This window comes from Eptesicus fuscus, chromosome 6, assembly GCF_027574615.1.
Source record: "Eptesicus fuscus isolate TK198812 chromosome 6, DD_ASM_mEF_20220401, whole genome shotgun sequence".
NCBI classification, from domain to species: Eukaryota; Metazoa; Chordata; class Mammalia; order Chiroptera; family Vespertilionidae; genus Eptesicus; species Eptesicus fuscus.
The window spans coordinates 21833195-21852588 of NC_072478.1; the positions used below are offsets into that span (position 1 = coordinate 21833195).

Sequence of the window (19394 nt, forward strand, 5' to 3'; positions counted from 1 at the left end):
TGGCTGGAAGCCTGTTCCTGGGTCCCCCAATGGCCAAAAAAACACCCTCTGTGAAGGTTCGGAATTCAGATCCCATAAATCAACCACATCTTCTTTACTTGGCTGAGCCAGCATAAAGGAAACTGGCAATAGAGTTTTGGCAGAGAAGGGGCAGCACTTCCAGCAATGGTGTGTGCCGAGGCAGGCAGTGAGGGGAGGGCACCTGGGCCATCAAGGGAAGAGCTTCGGAATGAGCTCCAATAAGGAAATCAGTACAGCTCTGAGCACAGCGATGGCCTAGCCCACAGCCTCAGCATGTGGGAGCTCTCAGAGTGGCAGCCTCCCTGGTTAGAAGTCCATCACAGGTCCTCCCCTATTTTATCCTGCTCTATAGATGGGGTCACAACTTTGGGATGTCACTGGCACACACACACACACACACACACACACACACACACACACACACACACAGTTCTGCCCTGTCCTTCTTGCAGGGGTGCTCTGAGTTTAAGGTGCTTCTACAGTGGAAAATATCACAACAATGTTGTATACTGTTGTACCTGGTGGTTTTAAGCAGGGTGCAGTGGGGTGTCCTCAGTGTACTCTGAGAGAAGGGGGAGGTTTTATGTGCGGTGAGTGGAGGGAGGGCCTGACACTCTCTCTGGTTTGTCCTCAGATGTGGATGAATGCACCTCCGGGCAACACTCCTGCCACCAATCCGCCCAATGCCACAACACCGAGGGCAGCTATGAGTGCCGCTGCAGGTCTGGCTGGAAGCCGGTTCCTGGGTCCCCCAATGGCCCAAACAACACCGTCTGTGAAGGTTCGGAGTTCAGATCCCATAAATGAACCACATCTTCTTTACTTGGCTGAGCCAGCATAAAGGAAACTGGCAATAGAGTTTTGGCAGAGAAGGGGCCGCACTTCCAGCAATGGTGTGTGCCCAGGGCAGGCAGTGAGGAGAGGGCACCGGGTTGTCCAGGGCTGAGCTTCGGAATCTGTTCTAATAAGGGGATGATTGCAGCTCTGAGCACAGCGGTGCCACAGCCCACAGCCTCAGCACCTGGCAGCTCTGAGTGGCAGCCTCCCTGCTCAGAAGTCCATCACAGGTCCTCCCGAGTCCATCCAGCCCACAGGTGGGGTCACAGCTTTAGGATGTCACTGGCACACACACACACACACACACACACACACACACACACACACACACAGAGTCACGCCTCGTCTTCCTTGCAGTGGTGCTCTGAGCTTATGGTGCTTCTACTGTGGATAATATCACAACAATGTTGTATACTGTTGGGCTTGATTGTTTTAAGCAGGGTGCAGTGCGAGTGTCCTCAGTGTACTCTGAGAGAAGGGGGAGGTTTTATGTGCTGTGAGTGGAGGAAGGGTCTGACACTCTCTGTGGTTTGTCCTTAGATGTGGATGAATGCACCTCCGGGCAACACTCCTGCCACCAATCCGCCCAATGCCACAACACCGAGGGCAGCTATGAGTGCCGCTGCCGCCCTGGCTGGAAGCTGATTCCTGGATCTCCCAATGGCCCAAACAACACCGTCTGTGAAGGTTCGGAGTTCAGATCCCTTAAATGAACCACATCTTCTTTACTTGGCTGAGCGTTCTTAAAGGAAGCTGCCATAAGGAGTTTAGGCAGAAAAGGGGCAACACTTCCAGGGCAGGCAGTGAGGAGAGGGCACCTGGGCCAGGCAGGACTGAACTCAGATTCTGTTCTAATAAGGACATGAGTGCCACTCTGGGCACAGCAGTGACAGAGCCCACAGCCCACAGCCTCAGCACGTGGGAACTCTCAGTGTGGCAGCCTCCCTGCTTAGACATCCAGCACAGGTCCTCCCACAATCATCTTTGCCGCACAGCGGGCAAGACATCTTTCACCTAGTAGGGGCACTCTGAACTTAATGTGCTTTTTTTGGTGGAAAATGTCACCACAAATTTGTATCTGTAGGGCTAGGTGGTTTAGGCACGGTTTAGTGGGGTGTCCAGAGTGTAATTTGAGAAAATGGGCAGGAGCTTTGCTTGCAGGGAATGCAGGGAAGGACTGACACTGTCTCTGGTTTGTGCTCAGATGTGGATGAATGTACCTCGGGGAAATACTCTTGCCACCAATCCGCCCAATGCCACAACACCGAGGGCAGCTATGAGTGCCGCTGCAGGTCTGGCTGGAAGCCTGTTCCTGGGTCCCCCAATGGCCAAAAAAACACCCTCTGTGAAGGTTCGGAATTCAGATCCCATAAATCAACCACATCTTCTTTACTTGGCTGAGCCAGCATAAAGGAAACTGGCAATAGAGTTTTGGCAGAGAAGGGGCAGCACTTCCAGCAATGGTGTGTGCCGAGGCAGGCAGTGAGGGGAGGGCACCTGGGCCATCAAGGGAAGAGCTTCGGAATGAGCTCCAATAAGAAAATCAGTACAGCTCTGAGCACAGCGATGGCCCAGCCCACAGCCTCAGCATGTGGGAGCTCTCAGAGTGGCAGCCTCCCTGGTTAGAAGTCCATCACAGGTCCTCCCCTATTTTATCCTGCTCTATAGATGGGGTCACAACTTTGGGATGTCACTGGCACACACACACACACACACACACACACACACACATACACACACACACACACAGTTCTGCCCTGTCCTTCTTGCAGGGGTGCTCTGAGTTTAAGGTGCTTCCGCAGTGGAAAATATCACAACAAGGTTGTATACTGTTGTACCTGGTGGTTTTAAGCAGGGTGCAGTGGGAGTGTCCTCAGTGTACTCTGAGAGAAGGGGGAGGTTTTATGTGCGGTGAGTGGAGGGAGGACCTGACACTCTCTCTGGTTTGTCCTCAGATGTGGATGAATGCACCTCCGGGCAACACTCCTGCCACCAATCCGCCCAATGCCACAACACCGAGGGCAGCTATGAGTGCCGCTGCAGGTCTGGCTGGAAGCCGGTTCCTGGGTCCCCCAATGGCCCAAACAACACCGTCTGTGAAGGTTCGGAGTTCAGATCCCATAATGAACCACATCTTCTTTACTTGGCTGAGCCATGGTAAAGGAAGTTGCCATAATGTTTTGGCAGAGAAGGGGCAGCACATTCAGCAATAGTGTGTGCCCAGGGCAGGCAGTGAGGAGAGGGCACCGGGGCCAGGCAGTGCTGAGCTTTGGAATCTGCTCTGATAAAGGCATGAGTGCAGCACTGAGCAGAGCGATGCCACAGCCCACAGACCCAGTGCATGGGAGCTCTCAGTGTGGCAGTCATCACAGGTCCTCCCCAGTCTATCGTGCCCCACAGTGGGCAACACATCTTTCAAATGACACGTGCACACACAGTCCTGCCTCGTCCACCTAGCAGGGGCGCTCTGAACTTAATGTGGTTTTTCAGTGGAAAATGTAACCACAAATTTGTATCTGTAAAGCTAGGTGGCTTTTAGGCATGGTTTAGTGGGGTGTCCAGAGTGTAATTAGAGAGAACGAGCAGGAGCTTTGCATGCAGGGAATGCAGGGAGGGCCTGACACCCTCTCTGGTTTGTCCTCAGATGCGGATGAATGCACCTCTGGGCAACACTCCTGCCACCAATCCGCCCAATGCCACAACACCGAGGGCAGCTATGAGTGCCACTGCAGGTCTGGCTGGAAGCCGGTTCCTGGGTCCCCCAATGGCCCAATCAACACCGTCTGTGAAGGTTTGGAGTTCAGATCCCATAAATGAACCACATCTTCTTTACTTGGCTGAGCCATCTGAAAGGAAGCTGCCATAAGGCGCTTTGGCAGAGAAGGAGCAGCACATTCAGCAATGGTGTGTGCCCAGGGCAGGCAGTGAGGAGAGGGCACCGGGGCCATCCAGTGCTGAGCTTCAGAATCTGCTCTAATAAGGGGATGATTGGAGCTCTGAGCACAGCGATGCCGCAGCCCACAGCCTCAGCATGTAGGAGCTCTCTGAGTGGCAGCCTCCCTGCTCAGAAGTCCATCACAGGTCCTCCCCCAGTTCATCCTGCCCTACTGATGGGGGCACACTTTTGGGATGTCACTGGCACACACATACAACACAGTCCTGCCTCGTCGTCCTTGCAGGGGTGCTCTGAGCTTATCGTGCTTCTACTGTGAAAATGTAACAACAATGTTGTATACTGTTGTACCTGGTGGTTTTAAGCAGGGTGTAGTAGGGGTGTCCTCAGTGTACTCTGAGAGAAGGGGGAGGTTTTATGTGCGGTGAGTGGAGGAAGGGTCTGACACTCTCTGTGGTTTGTACTTAGATGTGGATGAATGCACCTCCGGGCAACACTCCTGCCACCAATCCGCCCAATGCCACAACACCGAGGGCAGCTATGAGTGCCGCTGCAGGTCTGGCTGGAAGCCGGTTCCTGGGTCCCCCAATGGCCCACACAACACCGTCTGTGAAGGTTCGGAGTTCAGATCCCATAAGTGAACCACATCTTCTTTACTTGGCTGAGCCATCTGAAAGGAAGCTGCCATAAGGTTTGGCAGAGAAGGGGCAGCACTTCCAGCAACAGTGTGTGCCCAGTGCAGGCAGTGGGCAGAGGGGACCTGGGACGGGAAGGGCTGAGCTTTATATTCAGTTATAACAAGGGAAGGCTTGAAGCTCTGTGGACAGCAGTGCCACAGCCCACAAACCACCGCTTCAGTGCATGGGAGCTATCAGCGTGGCAGCCTTCCTGGTTAGAAGTCCATCTCAGGACCTCCCACAGTCCACCCTGCCCCATAGTTAGGGGACACATCTTTGGGATGACACTTGCACACACACAGTCCTGCCTCATCCACCTTACAGGGGCATTCTAAGCTTAATGTGCTATTACAGTGGAAAATGTCACCACAAAATTGTATATGTCGGGCTAGGTGGCTTTTAGGCACCGTTTAGCGGGGTGTCCAGAGTGTAATTTGAGAGAACTGGCAAGAGCTTTGCATGCATGGAATGCAGGGAGGGTCTGACACTCTCTCTGGTTTGTCCTCAGATGTGGATGAATGCACCTCCGGGCAACACTCCTGCCACAAAACCACCCAATGCCACAACACCGAGGGCAGCTATGAGTGCCGCTGCCGCCCTGGCTGGAAGCCGGTTCCTGGGTCCCCCAATGGCCCAAACAACACTGTCTGTGAAGGTTCGGAGTTCAGATCCCATAAATGAACCACATCTTCTTTACTTGGCTGAGCCATCTTAAAGGAAGCTGCCATAAGGAGCTTTGGCAGAGAAGGGGCAGGACTTTAACAATGGTGTGTGTCCAATGCGGGCTGTGAGCAGATGGCACAGGGGCCAGGCAGGTCTGAGCTTGGATTCTGTTTAATAAGAGCATCAATGCAGCTCCTGGTCACAGTGGTGCCACAGCCCACAGCCCACAGTTCAGCACGTGGGAGCTCTCAGAGTGGCAGCCTCCCTGGTTAGAGGTCCATCACAGGTCCTCCCCCTGTCCATTCTGCCCCACAGGTGGGGCCACAGCTTTGGGATGGCACTTGCACACACAGCCCTGCCCTGTCCTCCTTGCAGTGGTACTGCGAGCTTATGGTGCTTTTAAAGTTAAAATATCACCACAACTTTGTATTTTGTCAAGCTAAGAGGCTGGTAATTGGGGTGTAATGGGGTGTCCTCGGTGAGAATGTGGCAGGAAGAATGTGAGCAAGGAGTGGAGAGAGGGCCTGATGCTCCGTCTTTGTCCTGAGTTGTCCATAAATGTTCCTCAGGGCAAATCACATGCCACAATTCCAAGCTCTGCCTCATCACCAAGGCAGCTATGCCTGTACAACAAATTCCATGCTCTGCCTCAACACCAAGTCAACATCACCTGTGAAGAAGGTTCAGAGTTCAGATCCCACACTCCCAACCCAGAGCTCAAGCCACCTGATCACATATTCACGGGCAGCCACATGAACACAGCACAATTAATGCTGGTGCGAGGGGGGTGCCATTTAGTCTTTGAGACTAAATGGGAAAAGATCTGGGGGTCCTGCGGAAGGAGCTGGGGAACCAAGGGGAAGGCTTCTGGGGGACCCTGGGCAGCAGCTAATTACTAACTGGGACAAAGGTATCTAATATCTCACAACCTTTACCTCTGTGCGGGGCTCACCTTCTGTGTGTCAGGCCTCTGCCCACTTCCAGTAACCCCTGTGTCCCCCACTCAGGAATGTGCAGTCAGCAGGTGTCATCACCTCCATCCAAGGGATGGGAGAGAGGGGGATGAACACGGGAAGGGGTGTGGCACGGAGAGGAAAGGGGCCCAGATTCCTGAATAAACAAAGGACTACTCACTGTGAAGGTTGGGCCTGACCCTAGACCCTGCCTCCAACACTCTCTCTCTCTCTCTCTCTCTCTCTCTCTCTCTCTCTCTTGCTCTCGCTCTCTCACTCTCTCTCTCTTACTCTCGTACACACACACACACACACACACACACACACACACACACCCCTAATGGACTGCTGTTCTGTCCCCTGCAGAGTTCTCCTTCCTTACCTGGACCCCGCCCCCTGGAATCAAGAGCCAGGTGAGTGACTCCAGCTGGGACCAGAAGGCAAGATCTCTCCATTCAGTCCACCATGCACCCATTTCCCCATGCTCCCCAACCCATGCATGAGGCCCTCTAAGGCCTCATCTCCTCTTTCTCCAGAGTCTCTCCCGCTTCTTTGAAAGAGTCCAGGACCTGCTCAGAGACTTCAGGTCTGCCACGGCCCAGGACACCATCCAGGTAAGGACAGGACCCAGGGGAGGCAGGTGGAGGCATCCCATAGAGACCCGAAGAAGCCTTGGTCTGGAAGGAGATCAACCCCAACATCAATGGCACCCTGCTGTGAGGCCCCACTGTCCCAGGGTGGATGGGAAGAGCACACTACGTACTTGTACTCACTGTTAGAGCCACATCCACCTACTAACACCTTTCCTCTTATCCTGGCCACTGGGCTTGCATTGTCCTTGGTAGTCATGACCAGGGATTGACCTCTGAGTGGCAGATTACACTAGCAAAGATCCAGGAAATCCTATCCAGTACCACCTTTGTCCCCAAATAGACAGGCTCTAGGATCTGTTCTCAGAAACTGAGCAGGCAGGGTCTTCCTGAAGCTTTTCTGGTGCAAGATCCACTGGTTCTGTATCCCCATCCCGCCAGAACATCATTAAGGAGGTGGATAATCTGCTGGAGACCCCAGGAGACCTGCTTACCCTGCCTCATTCAGAGCAGCACTGTGTGGCCACTAACCTGCTCACTGGCCAGGAGCATGTCCTGAGAGAGCTGAGCAAGGCCTTGCCGAATGGGCCACTGACCTTCAGGACAGCTGCAGGAACAGGCAAGTAACCCCACCTGCCCCCAGGCTCTACTCTGACTGCTAGTTACCTCATTCCTCTTCCCATCGCACTAGAGCTGAGTGATCACACTTGTACCTCCCTATTACTCTCATAAATATCTACATATATATAAAGAGCCAGGGTCCATAACATCCACAATGACTGAAGGCTCAACCAAACACCAGAAGCCATGGCAACCTAGCACTGACTGCTGAGGGGGCTATGGATCAGGCCTGGAGAGAGGCCCAGAGAGAGAGGCAGGAGGTCTGATCTACAGCTTCCATTACAGCTGTTGATCAGCCATTGCCTCTCTCTTTCTCTTTGGGCTTTGCCAGCAGCTGTGTCTCTGTTTCTTTCTGCGCCTCCTGGGGCTGCTGATCAGCCCGCCTCTTTGATCAGGCCCAGAGACACTCCTGTAGATGCTTACTGGCATATAAACTGACCAATCACAACCAAATCTGGGTGAACTCTGAGGAGCCAATGGCTGCCTAGGAGGCGGAAATTTTGACGCTGACTGGCATAGAAACCGACCAATCAGGACCAAATCTGGGTGAAGTGCGAAGAGCCAATGGCTGCCTAGGAGGAAAAGCTTTTGATGCTGACTAGCATAGAAACTGACCAATCAGAACCAAATTTGGGTGAACTGCAAGGAGCGCATGGCTGCCTAGGAGGTGGAGCTTTTTACACTGACTGGCATAGAAACCAACCTATCAGAACCTAATGTGGATATGGAACCAAGATGGTGGCATAGGTAAACACCTAAACTGCTGCCTCATACAACAATTTCAAAATTAACACTAAAAGACAAAATGAACATCATCCAGAACCACAGTAAGGCTAGCTGAGTGAAAATTCTTCAACTAGAAGGAAAGAGAAAAGCACACTGAGACTCACAAGAGCTGAGGAAGGCAGAGGTATGGAGCTGTGTGCACGGAGAGGGCTGGCAACTGAGTACGTGGCTGGCTTTCTCAATTGGAAGGGAGACAAAAGCTCCCAACTGCTCTGAACTCCATTTCCGGGCGAGACTCTGGGGGGACTCATTCGGGGAGAAACTGGACTGTCTGGCAACAGGAGAAACTCTAGGGTGGCTTTCCCTCAGAGCTGCTTGTAGCAATTACCTCAGGACACTGAGAAGTAGGGGCCTCTTAGGGCAGGGCTGACGGGAAGCCATTGCTGTCTACTCCGCCCTGAGACTCTGCCCCATCCAAGCTGAGCACAGAGGCTTTTGCAAATCTTGTCTCATAAGGGTGTCTCTAGCACAGAAGTTCTCCCAGCATAGACACAGCTGATCCTCACAGCCAAGGGAGTGAGGTGCTGGAAGCCAAGGGATGAAAGGCCTGTTGCACAAATCTCTTCATGCCACGGGCCTCTAGTAATATATATAAAAGATATATATATATACATAAAAATGGTATTATAGCTATAACTGCTGGCACAGTTACTAATCTAACTCCCATATGTAACTCCCACAACTCATAGAACTGTCCCTGGAAGTAAAGGAGAAAGGAGGCAAGAATGTCACCCTGAGAATTAATCAGGCAAAGATGCTGGTGAACTGGGATGTGGTGCAGAACTCACGTGGCTCAGGTAATGACTGATATGGAGAGAAGGTCAATGAAGCTTCACGGTGGAACATGACACCCAAGGATGTAACAAACAGAAAATTAAATATTAAAAGGAAGTATGGGCTGTGGTGGGTCAAAGGAGTAAATGCATCCCAGAAGAAAGGGGGCCTTTGGGTCACCCCAAGATGTCAACCTTGTCCTTGTTTTGTAGGCCCTTCTGTGGTGGGCCTTGTCTCCTCTCCAGGGATGGGCAAGTTGCTGGTTGAGGCCCCACTCATCCTGAAAACTGAGGAGCACTCAGTTCTGCATGAGACACACAAGGGCCTGTTGCAGGAACGCTCCCCTGTCCTGCTCTCAGATGTCATGTCCGCCTTTGTGAGCAATAAGGACTCTCAGAACCTCAGCTCCCCAGTCACCTTTGTCTTCAACCACGTGAGTGCTGGTGAAATGGGTCTGTGGGTGTGCAAGAGGCATGAGTCCTGGACACAGTCTTGCGGTTCAGGGGCTCTCCCATGGGTTCATTTCTTCCCAGGAAAACCCATCACAAGTAGGAAAGGGTCAACATTTTTGAGCACCAGAACCACCTGCTCACACCTCGCCCTGTTGCTACAGTTAGTGACCCCAGGACCAAGGCAGAAGGTGTTCTGTGTCTTCTGGGAGCCTAGCCAGAATGGAAGTGGTCATTGGTCCACCAAAGGCTGCTGGATGGTGGGCACTGGAGACACCAGCACCACCTGCCAATGCAGCCACCTCAGCAGCTTTGCGATCCTCATGGCCCACTATGAGGTGCAGGTGAGAGCCTTGATAAGAAACTTTGTTCAATGTCTATTGCTATGTAATAAATTCCCATGCATGTTGCACCTAAAAAAACACACATAATTTATTATTCTGGAATTTATGTGGGTTAACAAATAAACATGGTGCAGCTGGGTTGTCCAGTCAGGGTCATACACAAGCATCGCATCTGAGGATTGCTGTCCTCCATTTCCTTTATCATATTCACATTTCTGTTTTTCTCTCTCTCCGTCCCTCTTTCTCTCTCTCACCTACTTACACTAAAATTACTTTTTTAAATTCTTCTTATGGGTTTAAGATGATTTGAAAAATCAGGCAGGAAAAATTTTAATCTTTAAAAAATAGTCAGGAACTCTAACCAGTTTGGCTCAGTGGATAGAGCATCAGCATGCAGACTGAACAGTCCCGGTTTTGATTCCTGTCAAGGGCACAAGCTCAGGTTGCAGGCTCAATCCCTAGTACAGGGTATGCAAGAGGCAGTGATCAATGATTCTCTCTCATCATTGATGTTTCTATCTCTCTCTCTCCCTCTCCCTTCCTCTCTGGAATCAATACAAATATATTTTTAAAAGAAATAATAAAAAATTAGAATGGAAATATTAATTTTAAGCTACCACCATTACCAGTATTTTCCTTCTTTAACCAAGGATCTAAATCTGTAAGGAACAGGTGTTGCAGGGATGAGGTGAGTAAGTCCAAAGTGGGGAATTGATCCCTGGACATCGAGTCTTCAGATAGAGACTCTGTCACACAGTATCACTTCATGGGGATGGAGGATGATGCTCAACATGGAACCATGTGCCTCTGTGACTGTCACATGATAACCTATAAACTTAGTCAGGAAGGAAAATCAACCCTATGATTTCCAGGGCTTGGTCCTGAATGAGGACTCTCTTATCCCTCAATGTTTACAGGGTCTGAATTAATCAGTTCAGAACTCCTTAGAGTTCTAACAGTGTCCATAAACATCACAAATTTAACTGGCTCCTCCACTCCTAATTGTGTTTTACCCTGCCCAAAACTGAAAATGGTAGGAGGATCATTAACCCAGATTAAGAGAATGTGACTGCTCTCTCCTCTTTGCTGGGTCCCAGGAGGAGGATCCCACCCTGGCTGTGATCACCTACGTGGGGCTGAGCCTCTCTCTGCTGTGCCTCCTCCTGGCGGCCCTCACCTTCCTGCTGTGCAAAGCCATCCAGAACACCAGCACCTCACTCCACCTGCAGCTCTCGCTCTGCCTCTTCCTGGCCCACCTGCTCTTCCTCACGGCCATCGACAGAACTGAGAACAAGGTACTGATACTGTCCCAAAGGACGCATGCCCTGACCATGGAATGAGGAGTACACTTGCATTGGACACCTTAATAAAATGACTTTGGGTTTGGGGAAGATTAGAAAGGTAAGTAGCCAATTTTACATTGACTGACCCAAATAGAAATCACACCTTCTTTGGACAATTCCTTTATATACACCAGAGTTCTCCCAAATGGCAAGGTATAGGAGAGGTCCTGGGTCCATGCTCCACCCTGACAATCCCACCTGCTGACTCTCACTGCTCCCCCAGGTGCTGTGTGCCATCATCGCGGGTGCCTTACACTATCTCTACCTGGCCTCCTTCACCTGGATGCTGCTGGAGGGCCTGCACCTCTTCCTCACCGCACGCAACCTGACGGTGGTCAACTACTCCAACGTGAGCAGGTTCATGAAGAACTTCATGCTCCCTGTGGGCTACGGAATCCCAGCTGTGATTGTGGCCATTTCTGCAGCATCCAGGCCTCACCTTTATGGAACACCTGCTCGGTAAGGGCAAATTCCTGTTTCTTTTTCTTCTTCTCCATGACCATGGCTTTGTGGAACCAACATAGCATTCTGATTATGACAGGTCATATGAATAGAGACAATAAGTGATGATGGTTAGGGCATCTTTCTGGTGGCTATCCTATATAATAAAAGGCTAATATGCAAATTGACAAACAGCAGAATGACTGGTCGCTATGATGCGCACTGACCACCAGAGGGCAGATGCTCAACCCAGGAGCTGCCCCTTGGTGATCCGTGCACTCCTACAGGGGGAGCACCGCTCAGCCAGAAGCCAGGCTTATGGCTGTCGAGTGCATCAACAGTGGCAGGAACCTCTCCCGTCTTCATAGCAGCACTAAAGACCCTTGGGGGATGTCCGATTGCCAGCTTATGGGAGCAGGCCTAAACCAGCAGTTGGACATCCCCCACTGGGTCCTGGACTGGGAGAGGGTGCAGGCCAGGCTGACGGAACCCCTCCCCCCCAGTGCCCAAATGTTGTGCGCCAGGCCTCTAGTTTATAATAATTAAGAAGAATGTCTCTAAAACTCTTCATAAATAACAAAGGTGTAATGAAAAAAAGGTGCTTTGGACATCATTATAAACAATTTAACCTTCCTCTTTATCCAAATGGTACAGGTTGTCCCTAATTTATGTTTGGAAAAATAGAGCTGATTTAAATAATCTAAACTATAGATTGTAACATAGTTGAGATTTACATGGTGCTTACTCTATGACAGGCACTTTTTAAAAATATTTATTTCAGTCCTGACCAGTTTGGCTCAGTGGATATAGTGTCGGCCTGCGGACTGAAAGGTTCCAGGTTTGATTCCGGTCAAGGGCATGTACCTTGGTTGCAGGCACATCCCCAGTAGGAGGTGTGCAGGAGGCAGCTGATCAATGTTTCTAACTCTCTATCCCTCTCTCTTCTTCTCTGTAAAAATCAATAAAATATATTTTTTTAAAAATATATTTATTTCAGAGAGAAAGGGAGAGGGAGAGAGAGAGAAACATCAATCGTTTATTGGCTGCCTCCTGCATGCCCCACACTGGGAATTGATCCCACAAACTGGTAATCGAACTGTGACCTCCTGACTGGAAATCAAATCGTGACCTCCTGTTTTATAGGTCAATGCTCAACTACTGAGCCATGCCAGCTGGACTGTGCTAGGCACTTTTGTATTTCTTTTTTAAAAAATATGTTTTTATTGATTTTTAGAGACAGAGGAAGGGAAAAGAGAGTGATAGAAACATCAATGGGCTACCTCCTGCATGCCCCCTACTGGCTATGGAGCCCACAACCCCAGCATGTGTCCTGACTGGCAATCAAACCAGCGACCTCTCAGTGCATGGGATGATGTTCAATCCACTGAGCCATACCAGCCAGGCTGTGCCAGGCACTTTTCTAAGCATTTTTATCTTAGTTAAGGCAATTCATCTTCACACCAATCCTGTGAACTAGACACTGTGATTTGACCCATTTTACAGATAAGTCAATCAAGGCACAAAGAGGTTAAATAAGTGCCCAAAGAGGCACAGCTAGTAAGTAGCAGAGCTGGGATTCAAATCAAGGGAGACATTCTCCAGAGCTTGCACTCTTATTTTCAGCTTTTTATACTAGGTTTAATGTTTTCACTTCTTTTTGAAATATATTTCACATACCTTTAAAGGGTTCTTCCAATAATCACAGAGTTGTACAGCTATCACCACAATCAAATTTCACATTTTCAATTCCCAAAAGGAAACCTCGTGCCCTAGCTGGTTTGGTTCAATGGACAGAGCGTTGGCCTGCGGACTGATTCCAGTCAAGGGCATGTACCTCGGTTGCAGGTTTGATCCCTCGTCAGCCCAGGTTGGGACCCAGTTGGTCGGCATGCTTTCAGGAGACCACCAATCAGTGTGTCTCTCTCACATCGATGTTTCTTTTACTCTCTGTCTTTCCCTCTATCTTCTACTCTCTCTAAACATCAATGGAAAAATATCCTCGGGTGAAGATTAACAACAACAAAAAAAGAAAGAAATCTTGTATCATGCAGAATCATGCAGTCCTCATTCCTGCTAGCTACTCCTCCTCCCCAACCCCTGACAACCACTAATCTATGGATCTACCTACCCTGGATTTTCCCATAAATGAAATCATAGTGCTGTGTTTTGTGACTGGATTCTTAGCATGATGTGTTCAAGGTTCATCATGTTGTAGAAAGTATCATGACTTGTGGGCTACAGAGTCCCGCCTGTGACTGTGGCCATTTCTGCAGCTTCCAAGCCTCGCCTGGAATTGTTATTGTTGCTGGTGTTGTTGTTTTGTAAATAATATTCCATTATATAGATACTAGAGGCCCGGTGCATGAAATTTATGCACGGGGGAGGAGGGGGGTGTCCCTCAGCCCAGCATGCACCCTCTACAATCTGGGACCCCTCGAAGGATGTCCTACTGCCGGTTTACAGGGATCAGGCTTAAACCAGCAATCAGACATCCCTCTCACAATCCGGGACTACTGGCTACTAACCACTCACCTGCCTGCCTGCCTGCCTGATTGTCCCTAACCACTCTACCTGCTGGCCTGCTCACTCCCAACTGCCCCCCACCAGCCTGATCACCCCCACTACCCCTTGTGCCAGTGTGCTCGCCCCCAACTGCCAACCCTGCTGGCCTGCTCACCCCCACCTTCCCTTCCCACTGGCCTGCTCGCCCCCAACTGCCCCCCACTGATGGCCTGCTTGCCCCCAACTGGCCCCACTGCTGATCTGCTTACCCTCAAAGGCCCCGCCCACCACCAGCCTGATCACCCACAATTGCCGTCCAATCCCGGCCTGATTACCTACAACCGCCCTCCCTTATTGGTTCTAACTGCCTCTACCTCAGCCCTGCCACCATGGGTTTGTCCAGAAGAACGTCCGGAAAGTCTCATGGAAGGTCTCCCAGTCTAATTAGCATATTACCTTTTTATTAGTATAGATAGAGGCCTGGTGTACAGGTGGGGGCCGGCTGGTTTGCCCTGATGGGTGTACCGGATCAGGGTGGGGGTTCCCTTGGGGTGTGGGGCGGCCTGGGCAAGGGACCTGTGGTGGTTTGCAGGCCGGCCATGCCCCCATGGGGTAAGGGTCCCCGCTGGGGGGGCGTGGCCAGCCTAGGTGATTGGCTAAAGGCAGTTTTCAAGCTGGCCACAGCCCCTTCAGGGTGGGGTTCCTGCTGGGGTGCCTGGCCAGCCTGGGTGAGCTGCTGATGGCTGTTTGCAGGCTGGTCAAGCCCCCTAGTGGGACCCTCACCCCATGGGGGTGGGGCCAGCCTGGGTGAGGGACTGAGGGCTGTTTTCAGGCTGGCCACACCCCCTTCAGGGTGGGGGTCACCACTGGGGTGCCTGGCCAGCCTGGGTGAGGGGCTGGGGGCCATTTTCAGGCTGGCCACACTCCCTTCAGGGTGGGGGTCTCCACTGGGGTGCCTAGCCAGCCTGGGTGAGGGGCTGATGGCTATTTGCAGGCTGGTCAAGCCCCATAGTGGGGACCCTCACCCCGTGGGGGTGGGGCCAGCCTGGGTGAGGGACTGAGGGCTGTTTTCAGGCTGGCCACACCCCCTTCAGGGTGGGGGTCACCACTGGGGTGCCTGGCCAGCCTGGGTGAGGGGCTGGGGGCCATTTTCAGGCTGGCCACACTCCCTTCAGGGTGGGGGTCTCCACTGGGGTGCCTAGCCAGCCTGGGTGAGGGGCTGATGGCTATTTGCAGGCTGGTCAAGCCCCATAGTGGGGACCCTCACCCTGTGGGAGTGTAGCCAGCCTGGGTGAGGATCTGAGGGCTGTTTTCAGGTTGGCCACACCCAACGGTGATTCAGGCTCCCAGCCCTTCCTTTTTTTCTTTTTTCTTTTTTCAGCGCCTCCTTGAGCAGAGGCCTGAGCCTGTTGGAAGCAGATTTCTGGGATTTATTCATCTTCTATAATTGAAATTTGTAGCCTTGAGCGGAGGCCATGGCCAGCCAGGGCAGGTAGGAAGCTTGGCTTCCTCCATCACCAGGGGCAACCCAAGCCTCCTACTCACTCCAGCTCCATGGCTGCCACCATCTTTGTTGGGTTAATTTGCATACTTGCTCCTGATTGGCTGGTGGGTGTAGCAGATGATGGTCAATTTGCATGTTTCTCTTTTATTAGTGTAGATATTACATTTTTTATCCATCCAACAGATGATAAACATTTTGATTATTTCCATTTTTTTACTACTTTGAAAAATGCTGCTATAAACATATGAGTACAAATTAAAATATTTTAATTAGATTTATTGGGGTGACATTGGTTAATAACATCATATACATTTTAAGTGTACAGTTCTATAATACATAATCTGTATTTGCATTGTATGTTTACCATCCAAAGCCAAATCTCCTTCCATCAACCTATATTTTCCCCCTTTACCCTTTACTACCTCTTCCCATCCCTCTTTCCCTCTGGTAACCACCATACTGTTGTCTGTGTCTATGACTTTTTGTTTGTTTGCTTGTCTTGTTTGTTCATTTCTTGCTTTCAGTTTTGCATCTTACAAATGAGTGATATCATAGGATTCTTGATTTTTTTTTTGTCTGAATTGTTTCGCTTAGCATGTTATTCACAAGATCCATCTATGTTGCACAAAGATAGAACTTCATGTTTCCTTATGGCAGAGTAGTATTCCATTGTATATAATAAGTACATCTTCTTTATCCAACCATCTATTGAAGGACACTTTGGTTGTTTCCATGTCTTGTCCACCATAAATAATGCTGCAATGAACATTGCAATGTGAATAAATGTTTTAAAAATTTTTGGATAGATATCCAAAGGCAAACCTCTGAATGAAAGAAGGTATTTGTAAACAACACTTCTGATAAGGGGTTAATATCTAAAATATATAAAGAACTCATACAACTCAACAACAACAATAATCCAAATAAAAAATGGGCAGAGGACCTGAATAGACATTTCTCCCAAGAAGACATACAAATGAGGGGGTTGAGCCCTGGCTGGTTTGGCTCAGAGGACAGAGTGTCGGCCCAAGGACTGAAGTGTCCCAGGTTCAATTCCAGTCTAGGGCTCCTTGGTTGCAGGTTCCCCGGTCATGGTTGGAGGTACATGCAGGAGGCAACCACTCGATGTATCCCTCTCACATCGATGTTTCTCTCTGTCACTCTGCCTCTCCCTCTCCCTTCCACTCTCTTTAAAAATCAATGGAAAAATATCCTTCAGGTGAAGATTAACAACAAAAATAAAAAATATATATATTTTTTAAATGAGGAGGTCGGAGAAAGAAAGAGAGAGATTAATTTGTTGTTCCATTTATTTATGAACTTATTGGTTGATTCTTGTATGTGCCCTGACCCAGGATTGAACCTGCAACCCTGGTGCATTGGGACAACACGCTAACCAACAAAGCCACCCAGGCAGGGCCTCAGGCAAGTTCTTTTTGACCTCACCTGAAATCACAACCTTAGGCAGTTAGCAAAGTTACTGACAGGCGTTTTCTATTATTTGGGGAATGCCCTAAGGGCAGGCTGTTTTGTCTCTCACTGAGATGAGCTTTCAGTGGAATAAAATACACACCAATTTTGGAGAATGCAAGGTTCCCGGGGAGCAAAAGAGTCAGAAAAAAATACTGTCTGTGCTCTGGGGATAATGATGATACTTTCAAAGGAACTCAAAAAAATGCCAGATCTCCCTGTTGTCTGCCATGCTATCAGCTGTTGGCGGCCTCACCACTAAGCTGGGGAGAGAAGGAGTGGAAATAGTTCAGAGTTGAAACATCACAGAGTCCTTCCTCACCAATCTTACCAAGCTTCGGTAGTTTCTCTTGGATAGACTACTTCAGTTTGTTCTGTGGCTTTGGATAGTTGTCAGAGTTTTGAAATGGTTGGTTTTAGTTGTGTTGCTTATGTGTTTGTTGTTTTTAGAAGGAGAGCAAGTCTGCACACTTACATTCAGGAAGTCAGTCTCCTAGAAGCTGCACTCTTACCCACAACATGCTGCTCAAACTTACGTGTGCCTGCATCAACTTAGCTATAGAGAGATTCCTTCTTGGACACATTAGTTCTTTCTTGCTTACATTTTTCTCAGTGTACATTTCAATGTCCTACTACACTCTCCATTGCCCTGAAATGTCCTCTGTACAGGCGTAGGCAAAAGAAGGTTTACAATTGTAGGTATGGGAAATAATACAATAATCCTATCTAATAAAGAGGTAATATGCAAATTGACTGTCACTCCAACACAAGATGGCCTCCCCTTGTGGTCAAAGATGGCTGCTCCCATGTGGACACAAGATGGCCACCACAAGATGGACCAGGCCTGCAGTGGAGGGAAGTTAGAGGGGACCAGCCCTACAGGGGAGGGCACTTGGGGGCAACCAGGCCTTCAGGGGAGGACAGTTAGGGGCCAGCAGGCCTACAGGGGAGGGCAGTTGGGGTGGAACAGGCCAGCAAGGGAGGGAAGTTGAGGGGGACCAGCTCTACAGGGGACGGCAGTTAGGGGCAACCAGGCCATCAAGGGAGGAAAGTTAGGGATGACCAGGCCTGCAGGGGAGGGGAGTTGGGGGCAACCAGGCTGGCAGGGGAGGGCAGTTAGGGGTGACTGGGCTAGCAGGAGAGGGCAGTTGGGGGTGACCAGGCCTGCAGGGGAGGACAATTAGGGGAAACCAGGCTGGCAGGGGAGGACAGTTAGGCATCGAACAGGCAGGCAGGGGAATGGTTAGGGAGTGATCAGGCTGGCAGTCAGAAGCAGTTAGGGGAAATCAGGCAGGCAGGCAGGCTAGCAGTTGGAAGCTAGCAGTCCTGGATTGTGAGAGAGATCCCAGATTGGAGAGGGTGTAGGCTGGGCTGAGGGACAACCGCGCCCCCCCCCCCCCCCGTGCATGAATGTCGTGCACTGGGCCTCTTGTTAATAAATAATACTACAAGAATAAACTGCTTCACATACACACAACTGCAAGCCTACTTTTGCCTACCCCTGTTCCTTACCCTCATGTGGATCAAGAGTGAGTTCTTTCACTGTTTATCAGTAAAACCTTAAGCAATAGACTTAAGCCCTTTATACTTCAGTTACAAATCTGTAATCATAAGAGAACTTCTATTTTGCACTGTTGTTACGATTAAGTGGAACAACTCAACAACAAAAGACAACCCTATTTAAAAATGGACAAAAGAGAAAGAGGACCTATGTAATATTTTCAACAATAAAGATTTAAATAGCCTAGCCAGTGTTGCTCAGTGGTTGAGCATCAACCTGGAAATCAGGAGGTGCTGGGTTCAATTCCCATGTCAGCGCACATGCCCAGGTTGCAGGCTCGATCCCCAGTGTGGGACGTGCAGGAGGCAGCTGACCAATGATTCTCTCTCACCAGGGTGTTTCTGTCTCTCTCTCCCTCTCCATTCCTCTCTGAAATCTTTTTTTAAATTAAGATTTAAATAAATAAAAAAAAATAAATAAATAAATAAATGAAAATGGACAGTTTTGAATAGACATTTCTTCCAAGATATATAAATGATCAGTGAGTGTATGAAAGTTTCTCAATATCATCAGTCATTAGGAAAATGAGAACCAAAAGCATCAAAATGAGATGTCACTTCACTGCAATTAGGTAAAGGGTTAAAATGAAAAGACAGCCCTAGTCGGTTTGGCTCAGTGGAAAGAGCATCGGCTTGCAGACCAAAGGGTCCTCAGTTGATTCAGGTCATGGGCACATACCTTGGTTACAGGCTCCTCCTTGGCCCTGGTGTGGACAATGTGAAGGAGGCAACCATTTGATGTATTTCTCTCACATCGATGTTTCTCTCTGTCTTTCCCTCTCACTTCCACTACCCCTAAAAAAAAAAAATCAATGGAAAAATAAAAACTCAGCCCTAGTTGGTTTGGCTCAGTGGATAGAGCATTAGCTTCCCATTTTTGTTCTGTTGGTGCAGTGTGTCTCATTGTGTGTCTGTGAGATGTGTGGGATTGAAGGCCATGCTTACTTTTTACAGGACGGTATCTTC

At 49.7% G+C, this 19394-nt stretch overlaps 1 protein-coding gene across 1 annotated transcript in view; it reads left to right on the forward strand.

Moving 5' to 3' along the window:
* The window catches only part of LOC103304566 (adhesion G protein-coupled receptor E2-like), an 89440-nt gene that overhangs the window by 59209 nt on the left and 10837 nt on the right, over positions 1 to 19394 (forward strand). The window contains exons 5-12 of the mRNA XM_054718331.1: positions 4937 to 5083; positions 6411 to 6457; positions 6581 to 6658; positions 7076 to 7253; positions 8731 to 8838; positions 9028 to 9258; positions 9442 to 9608; positions 10706 to 10903. Of these exons, the coding sequence (XP_054574306.1) occupies positions 4937 to 5083; positions 6411 to 6457; positions 6581 to 6658; positions 7076 to 7253; positions 8731 to 8838; positions 9028 to 9258; positions 9442 to 9608; positions 10706 to 10903 (1154 nt within the window). The remainder of the gene's footprint in view (positions 1 to 4936; positions 5084 to 6410; positions 6458 to 6580; positions 6659 to 7075; positions 7254 to 8730; positions 8839 to 9027; positions 9259 to 9441; positions 9609 to 10705; positions 10904 to 19394) is intronic.